The 13,927-nt window shown below is 42.2% G+C and overlaps 1 protein-coding gene across 1 annotated transcript in view; it reads left to right on the top strand.

The window, feature by feature from the left end:
- The first annotated feature begins 1,082 nt into the window (after window positions 1–1,082).
- The window catches only part of LOC146386117 (B-cell receptor CD22-like), a 35,678-nt gene continuing 22,833 nt past the window's right edge, over window positions 1,083–13,927 (top strand). Inside the window, exons 1-4 of the mRNA XM_084932150.1 lie at window positions 1,083–1,230; window positions 5,617–5,774; window positions 13,247–13,582; window positions 13,710–13,919. Of these exons, the coding sequence (XP_084788276.1) occupies window positions 5,705–5,774; window positions 13,247–13,582; window positions 13,710–13,919 (616 nt within the window). The 5' untranslated portion in view covers window positions 1,083–1,230; window positions 5,617–5,704. The remainder of the gene's footprint in view (window positions 1,231–5,616; window positions 5,775–13,246; window positions 13,583–13,709; window positions 13,920–13,927) is intronic.

The raw sequence follows: 13,927 nt of genomic DNA, 5'->3' as shown, positions 1-13,927 counted from the left end.
ACACTCTACTGTTTACAAATCTACTCACTTCTCTTGCTGAGGAGAATAAACTTGGACCACCACCACCTGCAGGTGTGGAGGATAATGCACCAAGACCTCCTGTGTTGTGTCTCAGCGTGGCACTGCAGATAAGAAATCATTACGGTGAGTATTTAAACCTGCCCAGTGAATCACAGGTATCGCACAAAACTCAGTCATATAGATCTGCAGAACAAAAACAATACACCCTGCTGACCTGTTCATTTTTGATTATATATTTGCAGCCTGGATTCACTCGAATGTGGAAAGAGAATTTATCCCAACATTGAAAGAGCAAAGAAGAACTGCAGCCAACAAAGTTTTCTAAAAGCGTTCCTAATCAATCAATCAAGAAAAACCATGCACGTATTAAATAGGACATGCCAGTCTTCAAAAGTCAGCAAAAGATGACTGACAAAAGATGCATTGCACATGTAATGCACATGTCATGCAGTGACCACTATTGGCCAAAGCAGACAAAGCAACCTCATTAGTTAACTCAATTACTTTTTTATTTTTTATTTAACCTTTATTTATACAGGTAGCTCAATCAAGACTCAGTAAGTCATTTACAAGGGAGACCCGCTTCAGACAAACATGTTACAATTACAACAATAAAATAACAATAAATTAAAAATTGTCACAGTCATATCAAAACCAGGAGCACGTTCCCAGTGATGATGTCACCAGGTCGTTTGTAGGTCTTTTTTAAGTCTGCAAGTGAAATCAATTAAGAGAGGAGTTCCTTAGAGGAGAGAAGTTATGACGATTCTATGAAGGGAATAGTCAAATAGTCCATACATATTATTTTATTTATTTGTTTTTGTTATGAAATTATTAACTTTATCACCATAAAATACTGTTTGCTTCACAAGGTACTTATAAACGTGTTTGTTTCCTAGCATTAGTTTTGTTTGTTTCTGACACCAAAGACTATAATTCAGTCAGCCTCTGACCCCGCCTCCCCCTCCTTATTTCATGATTTGGTTTGGTCCATGTGCAAGCGCTCTTAGCGATACAGAGATAGCGCTGCAGTAGGATGTCTCTGTTATCAGTAAAGTCTGAGTTTCGAAAAAGAAAAAAGAGACAGGCAGAAATTAACTTGATGGACTTTCCTAGTTTTAGTCAGCTTGCTTCATTTCTGACAGAAAATAATGTGTTTGTTGTTTTAGCCAACTTGTAATTGGAGGCAGAACCTTTGTACATAAGCAGGTGAGTTCTTTTATGCCAAAATGTGTCTAATCGCCTCTTAGGGGGCACCTTAGGAATTTTTTATCATCATAACCTACATAAAGAGAGAAGTACTGTTACAGGTGATTGGAGTTTTCAGTGAGCTAAATCAGATTAAAACCTGTGCTTTATAGGTCTCAGGACAGACATATTAGTTTGCTATACTTGACATTCAAAGGATTATTCACGTTTGCCAATATGTAGTATTATAAATACAAATGTTCAAGCAGTAAAAAATACTTAAAATACTAGAATTTTAGAAAATATTAAAATGTATAAAGTGGTTTCTACATATCTCATCAGTTTTGCACAACATTATAAAATCTATTTATATTATCTATTTAATCTATTTATGAGAATATTGATCCAGGTCTGCACAGTGTTATATTTTTCAGAGCTGGCATGGTTCACAGTATTAATGTGGTGGGGCCTAAAGTTATGTATATATTTATTTTTGCATGGGACACCAAATCTGTGCTTACACCACTGCAGCCAAACCAGCATTTCGTGCTCTATATGTAGCAATTACATACCAAAGACCACAATAGGTTGGTGTGTAGTATAAAATATGACATATTATACCAAGACTGAAAAAACTTAAAATGTACCACATTTAAAACCAGGAAGTTACAAAAAATTCAACTGCTAAACACTGATCGGTATCAGTGCCTGATCGACAAAGCTGATCGACTACATATTTCCATTAATATGGTGCTTAGCTAGTTTACTCTGGCATGCAAGACAAGTTTTGCTGCAACCCAGTCTGTGTTAAATGGTTGTTAATAATTAAAAACAAACAAACCAACATAACCTGACAAAAACAGAAAATCAGCTGTTGTTATGAAAGGTCAGCAAGTAAGATCTTAGGTGCCCCGTTTCAATATTATATTGCTTCATTAAGGTTTATAAAAAAAATTAATCACTTTGAAACTGTGGGCTGGTCAAGGAAAAGCAAGATCCTCTTTGGACCAAGATTATATTTAGGCACTAGTTACACACACATGTGTTTGAATAAAGGCCGACTGCCAGCATCTGTTTAACTGATTAGATTCTGTACTGTAGGCTACAGTCAGCCACACAAAGATGATACTACTTATTGTAATTCATTTTTTTCTATAGAAAAATATAAAATGAAATTTGTCCCAATTTAGAACAAAAAGAGTTTTAAATACCACAAGGAGTAATTTGAAGCTTAAACAGGAGGACAACCACCAACATCACCGGATTAAAGCACTGATACAACTGTGAGGAGTGTGACTGATTTACTCAAGAATTTTACTGTAATTCTATCTCATACCACTTTTAGCTTTTATGTCACTGTATTTTGGATGGAAATACTGTACTTATTCCAGATTATTTGAAAGCTTTAGCTGCCCGTTATTTACAGATAATGGCATCATTATCAGTCAGGCTATTCAGCAATATATAAGTACGCAAAACATGAAAAGGATAAACAATATAATATAATACTGTAGATAATAAAAAATGCTGTTCCATACGAGTGCTATATGAGTATAGTAAATGTATTTTGATTACAAAAGATGCATTAATAAGTCTAAATGTTTTTAGATAAATACTTTGGAAAGTAATTATCTAATACAAAATTATATTTAAAGTCTTGTTCAGCCCCACTTGTCACATAATAAATCTGTAATAGAACATGGGTGCAGCCCAAAAATCACACCCTTACTTACATTCTTTCTTTGCCATTTTTCTGGAAAATATATGGGTTAAAAATTAAAAAAGGAAAATAAATAAGAGTAATTTGTAACTTAAAAACAGTATATCACAAGACAATCCTTTAAAACATGGGCCACCTTTGCAAAACCGACATGCAGTTATATGCATAATGGGTTGCATACAGTTGTACACTCAGAAATGTAGCCACATGTATGATAGTGCAAAAATATCTGTCTTAGATGGCATAGTGTAAAAAACAGGATTGAATTTGGATTTCTTTTCCAGTTTTTGAATCAGATCATGATTTTAAAACTACTGTAGATACAATACTTTTATCAACTGTTGCGAAATCAGTTTTACCCCGGTTCTTTTATTCGTCGAAACTTCCAGAGACGGCACCGGAACTCAGTAGTCATTTCACAAAACCTTTATTCATCTTTATTCATCTTCATTTAAGCATGCACTTCTAGAAGGGAAGACGAGGCCGGTGTGTCCCTCTCCAAAATCTTCACCCCTTTGTTCGTTACAGCCAGCTTTATAGAGGCGTCCCCATCATAAAACCCCCTACGGTGTGCTGCAAACTCTGTGTCTGTATCTATGTGCACGAGCACATGAATGCCTACATGTGCGCGTTCCCACGTGTCTATGTGAGTGCTCGTGTGTGACTGTGTACGCATACCTGTGTGTATGTGTGAGTGCACATGAGTGAGTGTGCGTGTGGATGTGTGTGCGTGACAGTTAAAACACTGTGGGTGTAGGTGACTCCCTAGGTCATGAAACCCATCTCCCTTCCAGACCACAGTTATCCAGTTACAAATGTTGAGACCCCCACCCAAACATTCTCTAGGTAATTTCCTCTCTGTTTTACTTTCACAGTTCAGCTGGGGAGGGATCTCCTACAATCTACTCCTAAGTTCACAACACAGTGAGGCCTTTATTATATTGAGGGCAGTGTCAGTATCTCTACAATAGTTCTACATTCTATGATAACACATTTCTAAACTCTAAAATAAGCTAAACACTCCTACACAGCCCATCTGCTCCAAAATTAGTATCTTCAGTTATCTTGCCAAGATGTGAAGAAATAGAACCCTTCTTAGTCTTGAAGTATTTGAATCTTTCAGGCCGCACACCATATATATTTATTTTGACATCCATGGTATTTTGTAATATTAGAAATGTGATACTAGTTTCAATGTAAACACTCTGGACATGAGACAAGAGCTGGAAATTCAAATTGCTTTCATTAAATACATAGTGTATTTCAGTATGTGAACTACTGCAGGTTGCTTTTGTCGTTGGACTCTTAGAGGTGATTACAGGAAAGCTCACTCAGCACTGTTAAGCTACAGCTATCATTTTAACAGAAAGGCTACCAGACCTCTTCAGCTGTATTTCCCTCACCTGTTCTTTTTATCTAAGAGATATTTTGTGGTAAAGATTTCCTCTCAGCTCTCTTTAAACCCGCATTAAATATGCAGCTTAACAGTAAATCTGTTCATGGTGTTGTTAACACATTTTGCGGTAATTGTAGGAGCAAAGAGTGATTGAAATACAGTGCCTTTTTTAAGGCACTGAAAAGTAAAGTTTTTCACCTCATAACCAAAAACTTGTGTTTTTTTTATTTATTTAGACTTTGTGTGATAGACCAACACAAAGTAGCACATAAATGTGAAGTGGTATGACATTGTCTTGCTGGAGGGTGAATCTTCCTCCCAGTCTCAAGTGCTTTGCAGCCTCCAGTGGGTTTTCTTCCAGGATTGCCCAGTATTTAGCTCCATCCATCTTTCCATCAACTCTGACCAGCTTCCCTGTCGCTGCTGAAGAAAAGCGTCCCCACAGCATGATGCTGCCACCACCATGTTTCACAGTGGGATGGTGTGTTCAGGGTGATGAGCAGTGTTACTTTTCTGCCACACATAGCGTTTTGCATTTAGGGCCAAAAGTTCAACTTAGGCTTGTCTGAACACAGCACCTTCTTCCACATGTTTGCTGTGTCCCCTACATGGCTGCTGGCAAACTGCAAACAGGACTTTTTATGCCTGTCTGTCAACAATGGCTTTCTTCCTGCCGCTCTTCCATATAGTCCAGATTTGTGGAGGACACGACTTACAGTTGACATGTGGACACATTCTCCCACCTGAGCTGTGGATTTCTCCTCCAGAGTGACCATGGTCACGGCCATGTCTTGGTAGGTTTGCAGTTGTAGCAAACTTTTTCCATTTTTGGATGATGGATTGAACAGTACTCCTTCAGATGTTCAGATCTTGATTCCACTGGATTTTACTTAAGGTGTATCAGAATTCAAGAGCATGAATACAAATACATGCCACACTTTTCAGATTTCTATTTACTTAAAATTTTGAAAACTATGTATAATTTTCATACCAGTTCACAATTATGTGCTACTTTGTGTTGGTTTGTCACAGAAAATCTCAATAAAAACATTGAAGTTTTTGGTTGTAAGGTGGCAAAATGTTAAAGTTCAAGGGGTATAAATACTTTTTCAAGGCACTGTATGCCAAATTTGTTAAGAAGTTAATCTTACATGTAAACCACTGTATAAGGAGCACTTCACTTCATTAGGGTTCGAGTGGAGGTTTACAGGATTGTATCTGTTTACGCATGTTGAGCATGTACTGCGGAAGGAAGACAGTCTAATATCACTCTTATATTTTCCAACCACAGAAGACGCTGCCATCAAAGACTACATCCTCAGCGTCTGATGAAGACTAGCTGGCAGAGATGTATTTGTCATGTTGGTGTGAATTAAGAAATGAGAGGAGCAGCTATGAGTTTAAGTGCAGCAGCCAGTGGATTTGTTCTCTTCCTTCTCGCTCTAGCAGGTATTGTGTACCTTTATATTTGATTTATATCTGCAGTTACACCCCGACACCAGAGCTGTTTCTGGCTGTCACACATCCACCATCTGCAGGAATTACATATACATGTTTGCATTTGATTTGTACTTACAGTTTTCATATATTTAAATATTTTTTGTAAATAAATACAGATGCTGTGTGATGTGTACAAACACCGCAGATATTATATATACATGCATTTAGAAAAAGACAGAGAGGTTTGCGCTTTTCACGTTCTCAGCAACTTCACCATGGCACTTAACATTATAAAGCTACAGTATGTCTCTATTATACAGGATAAAAAGAAGAAACAACTGATGCATTAATTGTTATAATTTACTTTTTATAATATGTATTTAAGTATAGTAATGTTTTTTGAAATACTGTACTTACTTTAGTGTTACATTATATATCATTGAATTACAGAGAGAAAAATTCTAAAGATTAACAGAATTTTCTGTTATACTTTGTTGTCAAGTAGTATAAATGGATCATTTAGATAACAGATAATTTAAAATGTGTAAAACTCAACTGTATCTATTTATATTCTAAGATACTCGTTTCACACATTTGGCTGAGAAAAACAGTTGTTAAATATTTTTTATAATAGAAATGAAGAACAACATTTTTTCAATTGTGTGAAGTTCTCCCTATATGCAGCGGGTAAAATAAGTATTGAACACGACACCAATTTTCTAAATAAATATATTTCTAAAGGTGCTATTGAGATGAAATTCGGTAACAACCCATTCAATCCAAACATGCAAAGAAATTAAACCACAGATGTTCAGAAATTATGTGTAATAAGGAGAAATAACACTGGGAAAAATTATTAAACATGCTTACTGACATATTTAATGCCTCGAAGACAATTCTCATGATTTTACTTTGAATAATATCGATTTATTAAATCTTGAATCAATTTTTAAATATAAATGTATTTTGCCTGAAATGCCAGAATCTCAGGTTAAAGCTCACAAAACTATTTCAACAACCACCAAAGTGTTAAAACACCAAACTGTTAAAAAGCAGGTAAACTGATTCCACAGAAAGATGTAAACACAGAGCGCAGATCGGTCACTCGACAGTATGTACCTGTGCATGTCATCGGGTGCTGAAAGCCGATATCTCACAGACTGTGAAGCTGCAGGTTTTGTCACACCAAAATTCACTGGCAGCAAAAGAAGATCCAAACTACATTTCACATTAGAGAAACATTGTCATTAATTCCCTCTTACCTTTGCTGTTTTGCTCCCAGCATGATAAAAATCACACTTCCTGCACAGCTTTCTCTCTCTCTCTCTCAGTGTACTTAAAGACCAGTTTCCCATCTCAAGTATCAGCATTATTCGCTTGCTTATTATACACCAGTCTGCCCTTGTTTACAGTGCTGTCGGCCGCTGTTTTTAAATTTTATTTATTTATTGTTTCCAAAAATGACCGCCGGTAAGAAAGCCCGATTTCTGCTGTTCAATACCAAAGAAATTTAAGCTTTTACAAATGATGCCAAATTGCAAAATGCTTAGCTGTGTCTCTAATAAAACCTCTGTAACTTTGCTCTGCTTCACTTCAGCAGCATCAGGTAATGTTCATACAGTTCATACACTTTCCAGTTATTTATTTTTAAAACATGTTTGGAATCATGTATGATTTTCGTTCCACTTCTCACGTGTACCCCACTTTGTGTTGGTCTTTCACGTGGAATTCCAATAAAATGTATTCATGTTTGTGACTGTAATGTGACAAAATGTGGAAAAGTTCAAGGGGGCCGAATACTTTTGCAAGCCACTCTATGTTGGTTCATGGTTTTCTTCATTTTTTAATCCACTGTATTAAAGGTTATGTGCTATAAAGCCATAACCAGGAAAAAGCCAGGTGAGGAAAATCTCCTTCATATTTTTCTGTTTTACCCTCAGTTACTTTGACTGTATCGGTGCTGTGATGCTTCCACCTCTGATGCAGTCTCACAATTGTCAGCTTTGTTTTTATACATGTCAACTAAATAATACATGTATATATATATACACACACACACACACACACACACTGATAAATGATCAGAACTAGGGCTGGGTATCGTCACTGATTTCTAGAATCGATTCGATTCCGATTCACAAGAGCCCGAATCGATTCGATCCACGATTCGATTCAATTCGATTTGAATCTGGGAAATTTCGCCTCAGACAGTCAGAAATATTATAATTCACATTTACATATTTTTGTATCTATAAAAAGGAAGCTGACACTCGCAAGACTTTATCAAAGGTGTGAGCATCACAGCAGATGCCTTTGTGTCAAAGCAGCTGAAGATAAAACACAGAAAAACATGAAGGTGATTTTCCTGGACTGGGATTTTATAAAAATATTCTGCAGTAGATCAAAAACAAAAGAAAACCATTAATCAACTTATGAACATTACCTCTGAAGTTACAGCAGTTTTATTAGAGACACAGCTGAGCGTTTTGCATTTTGCATAATTTTAAAAAGTTTAAATTTGTTCAGAAGCCTATTGAACAGCAGAAATGAGGCTTTCTTTTCGGAAGTAATTAAAGGGAAAAAAACAGTGGCCTGACAGCGCTGTAAACAACGGTAGACTTGTGCGTAACAAGCAAGCAAATAATGCAGAAAACAGATTTTTAACTGTTCTTGAAGTACATCGAGAGAGAGAGAGAGAGAGAGAGAGAGAGAGAGCTGTGCATGAAGTGTGATTTTTATCGTGGTGGAAGCAAAACAGCAAAAGTCAGAGGGAGTCCATGACGATGTTTATGTGAAGCGTAGTTTGGATCTTCTTTTGCTGCTGGTTCGGTCAATATTGTTTGCAGAGAGATAAAACTAACAGCTTAAGAATCAGCGCAAAAAGGACGTAAACACAAAGCGCGGACCCGCCGAAACATCAGAATCAGCGAGCTGCCGGCTTTCAGCCCCGACCGTGTCCGTGCCGTCAGGTGAGAAAGGCGACATCTCACTGATTCTGATCCGCGGGTCCGCGCTTTGTGTTTACGTCTTTGTGCAGAATCTGTGTTCCTGCTCTCATTTACTGTTTTAGCTGTTTGGTGGTTGTCAAACTTTTGTGAGGTTTCACCTGAGATTCTGGCATTTTGGGCAAAATAAATTTACATTAAAAAAATCGATTCAGGATTTTAATGAATCGATAAATCGATTATCAAAACCCACCCCTACTTTATATGCAATGCCCTTTGACCTCATAACATTGTTTGTATTATGGTATCAAAAGAGTTCAATTTTGGTCTCATCTGATCAGACTATATTCTCCCAGTATTTCACAGCCTTGTCTAAATGTTGTTCAGCAGACTTTAAAATCAACATGCTTTTTTGCGTTCATACAGGCAATGGTGGTTGAGCATTACTTATTATTTTCTTTTAAAAAATTTTACCTGCTGATTCCAGATCTTTCTATAGGTCTCCACAAGTGCTCCTTGGCTCTTAGAAACTCTTCCGAATTCTTTTTACTCCTCTGTCTGTAATCTTGCAGGGAGGATCTGATCATGGCCGGTTTGTGGTAAAACGATGTTCTTTCCACTTCCACATTATGGCCCCAGCAGTGCTCACTGGAGCCGTCAGTAGTTTAGAAAATTTCTGTGACCAATGCCATCACAATGTTTTCCAACAATAAGGTCGTGACAGCCTTATGAGAGCATAGTGGCTTCACCAATCATGAGATGTTTCTTGTGTGGATGGCCTGTCTGAACCAGATGATATTAATTTGCACTTCGTGACAGGATTGGTTTCTAATTTCTGACAGATTTCAGCTGGTGGCATTATTTTCCATGCCTTTTTTGCAACTCCACTTTTTTGTGTTCAATACTTTTTCCTTGTGTCATTTCCCATTATTACACATAACTTGATTTATGGACATCTATGGTTTGATTTCTTTGCATGTGTGGATTGGATGATTTGTTACTGACATTGGGTGAGAATTTCATGTCAATAGCGCCTTTAGAAATATATTTACTTAGAAATATGGTTTTGTCCATTCATCCATCTTCATCCGCTTTATCCGAGGCCGGGTCGCGGGGGCAGCAGCCTAAGCAAAGAGGCCCAGACCTCCCTCTCCCCAGCCACCTCCTCCAGCTTATCCGGGGGAACACCAAGGCGTTCCCAGGCCAGCCGAGAGATATAATCTCTCCAGCGTGTCCTGGGTCTGCCCCGGGGCCTCCTCCCGGTGGGACATGCCTGGAACACCTCACCCAGGAGGCGCCCAGGGGGCATCCTTGTCAGATGCCCGAACCACCTCAGCTGGCTCCTTTTGATGTGGAGCAGCAGCGGCTCTACTCTGAGCCCCTCCGGGTTGGCCGAACTTCTCACCCTATCTCTAAGGGAGATACCAGCCACCCTTCGGAGGAAGCTCATTTCTGCCGCTTGTATCCGCGATCTCGTTCTTTCGGTCACTACCCACAGCTCGTGGCCATAGGTGAGGGTAGGGACGTAGATCGACCGGTAAATTGAGAGCTTCGCTTTTACACTCAGCTCCCTCTTCACCACGACGGACCAGTGCAGCGTCCGCATTACTGCAGCTGCAGCCCCAATCCGTCTGTCGATCTCCGGCTCCCTTCTCCCATCACTCGCGAACAAGACCCCGAGATACTTGAACTCCTCCACTTGGGGCAGGAACTCATCCCCGACCCGGAGTGGGCACTCCACCCTTTCCCGGCTGAGAACCATGGCCTCAGATTTGGAGGTGCTGATCCTCATTCCCGCTGCTTCACACTCGGCTGCGAACCGCTCCAGTGCGAGCTGGAGGCCCTCACCCGATGAAGCCAACAGAACCACATCATCCGCAAAAATCAGAGATGAGATTCTGAGGCCACCAAAGCCTGTCCATAAAAATTATGAACAGAACCGGAGACAAAGGGCAGCCCTGGCGGAGCCCATCACCCACCGGGAACGAGTCCGACTTATTGCCGGAAATGCGAACCAAGCTCTTGCAACGGTTGTATAGGGATCGAATGGCCCGTAGCAATGGGCCAGACACCCCATACTCCCGCAACACCTCCCACAGGACACCCCGAGGGACACGGTTGAATGCCTTCTCCAAGTCCACAAAACACATGTAGACTGGTTGGGCAAACTCCCATGCACCCTCAAGTATCCTCGAGAGGATAAAGAGCTGGTCCAGTGTTCCGCGACCAGGACGAAAACCGCATTGTTCCTCCTGTATCCGAGGTTCGACTAGCGGACGAACTCTCCTTTCCAGCACCCTGGCATAGACTTTCCCAGGGAGGCTGAGGAGTGTGATCCCCCTGTAGTTGGAACACACCCTCCGGTCCCCCTTCTTAAAGATGGGGACCACCACCCCGGTCTGCCAGTCCACGGGTACTGCCCCTGATCTCCACGCAACATTGTAGAGGCGTGTCAACCAGGACAGCCCTACAACGTCCAGAGCCTTCAGGAACTCGGGGCGGACCTCATCAACACCAGGGGCTCTGCCACCAAGGAGTTGTTTAACTGCCTCTGTGACCTCGCCCCCGGAAATTGGCGGGTCATTCCCCTCATCCCCAGACTCTGCTTCCTCCTCGGAAGACGTGTCAGTGGGATTAAGGAGGTCCTCGAAGTATTCCTTCCACCGCCTGACAGTTTTCTCAGTCGACGTCAGCAGCGCTCCGCCAGCACTATACACAGTGCAGGTAGAGCACCGCTTTCCCCTCCTGAGACGCCTGACGGTTTGCCAGAATCTCTTCGAGGTAGTCCGAAAGTCTTTTTCCATGACCTCTCCGAACTCCTCCCACACCCGAGTTTTTGCTTCAGCCACTGCCCGAGCCGCATTCCACTTGGCCTGTTGATACCTGTCGGCTGCCTCCGGAGTCCCACAGGCTAACCAAGCCCAATAGGACTCCTTCTTCAGCCTGGTGGCTCCCTTCACCTCTGGTGTCCACCATTTGGTTCGGGGATTACCACCACGGCAGGCACCAATCACCTTGCGACCGCAGCTCAATGCAGCAGCTTCGGCAATGGAGACGCTGAACATGGTCCATTCGGACTCAATGTCCCCAGTCTCCCTCGGAATGCTGTTGAGACTCTGCCGGAGGTGTGCGTTGAAGATCTCGCGGACTGGGGCCTCTGCTAGACGTTCCCAGCACACCCTCACTACGCGTTTAGGTGCACCAGGTCTGTCCAGCGTCCTCCCCCGCCACCTGATCCAACTCACCACCAGGTGGTGATCAGTTGACAGCTCAGCCCCTCTCTTTACCCGAGTGTCCAGAACATATGGTCGCAGGTCTGGTGATACGATTACAAAATCGATCATCGACCTACGGCCTAGAGCGTCCTGGTGCCACGTGCAATTATGGACACTCTTATGTTCGAACAGGGTGTTCGTTATGGCCAAACTGTGATTAGCACAGAAGTCCAATAACAAAGCACCGCTCGGGTTCAGATCAGGGAGGCCGTTCCTCCCAATCACGCCCCTCCAGGTCTCGCTGTCGTTACCCACGTGAGCATTGAAGTCTCCCAGCAGGACAACAGAGTCTCCAGGTGGAGCACCTTCCAACACCCCCCCCCCCCCCAGAGACTCTAAGAAGGCTGGGTACTCCGAACTGCCACTCGGCGCATAAGCGCAGATGACAGTCAGGACCCGTTCCCCGACCCTAAGGCGCAGGGAACAAACCCTCTCATCCACCGGGAAAAACCCCAACGTACCGGCAGAAAGCCGAGGGGATATTAGAATACCCACCCCAGCCCGCCGCCTCTCACCAGGGGCAACTCCAGACTGAGACAGAGTCCAGCCCCTCTCCAGGAGACTGGTTCCAGAGCCCAAGCCATGCGTAGAGGTGAGCCCGACTATATCTAGCCGGTACCTCTCAACCTCACGCACTAAGTCAGGCTCCTTCCCCACCAGAGAGGTGACATTCCATGTCCCTATTGCCAGTCTTGGCAGCCGGGGGTCAGTCCGCCAGGGCCTCCGCTCCTGGCCGCCACCCAGCACACAATGCACCCGACCCCTATGGCGCCTCCTGCGGGTGGTGGGCCTGCGGGAGGATGGGCCCATGTCTCCTCTTCGGGCTGTGCCCGGCCGGGCCCCATGGACTAAGGCCCGGCCACCAGACGCTCGCCCTCGGGCACCCTCCCCGGGCCTGGCTCCAGGGCGGGGCCCTAGTAACCCTATCCCGGGCAGGGTAAACTGTTCCCTCGATGTTCTTTTCATAAGGGTCTTCTGAATTGCTCTTTGTCTGGTCCCTCACCCAGGACCAATTTGCCATGGGAGACCCTACCAGGGGGCAAAAGCCCCCAGACAACATAGGTCCTGGGATCCCTGGGACACACAAACCCCTCCACCACGATAAGGTAGCGATTCAAGGAGGAGCCTTAAATCGCCTTGGTTTTGATGCCTTGGTTTTGTTTTCCATATTTATTTTACCTGCTGTAATTGCTTGACTTCATAATTTTACTGTTGTTTGTTATTATAAATCTGACGCATTCTGATGTGCTCTGTGTTACAGTGGTACAGAGTCAGAATGATTATGCAGTGACTTACACTTCTACTCAGATCTGTGCTGTAAAAGGATCAACAGTGGACATAGGCTGCTCCTTCAAATACCCTTCAAGAGTAATTGTGTTAAAAAGAGTTTGGTTCACTAAATGGAACAATTATAATCCTGAAGATCTGAAAACAGACCCAGCGTATGCAGGTCGAGTGTCGTACAGTTCTCACTGGAAGAGCTGCACTCTGACAATCAGAGACCTAAGAGAGAGCGACTCAGCTGTGTACATGTTCAGATACATAACAAACCAAGGTGGTCTTAGTGTTTTCCCTGGAGTCTCTCTGACTGTCACAGGTAAAATTTTCATTTACACATTTGTCCAAACTTGTTATGAATATAACTGTATGTGTTTGCAAATGGATAAACAGAACAGCAGAGCAGAGTCTCCACTCTGATTTTTGCTCTCTCTTCACATAATCAGCTCTTCAGGTACACGTGGACAGATCATCATATTCCAACTGGGCAACGCTGACTTGTCAGAGCAGTTGTCAAATACATGATAGTCCATCCTACATCTGGTACAAAAATGGTCAGAAAATTTCTACTAGAGGCCTGTACTGGTATAAAGACTATCTGGAGCTTTCAGATAGCTACTCCTGTGCTGTAAGAGATTTCTCCTCTCCTTCAGTGTGTGAGTTT

This window comes from Perissodus microlepis, chromosome 6 (genome assembly GCF_051167445.1).
Source record: "Perissodus microlepis isolate ML-2025 ecotype Zambia chromosome 6, ASM5116744v1, whole genome shotgun sequence".
NCBI classification, from domain to species: Eukaryota; Metazoa; Chordata; class Actinopteri; order Cichliformes; family Cichlidae; genus Perissodus; species Perissodus microlepis.
This window is presented reverse-complemented; position numbering and strand designations above follow the sequence as displayed.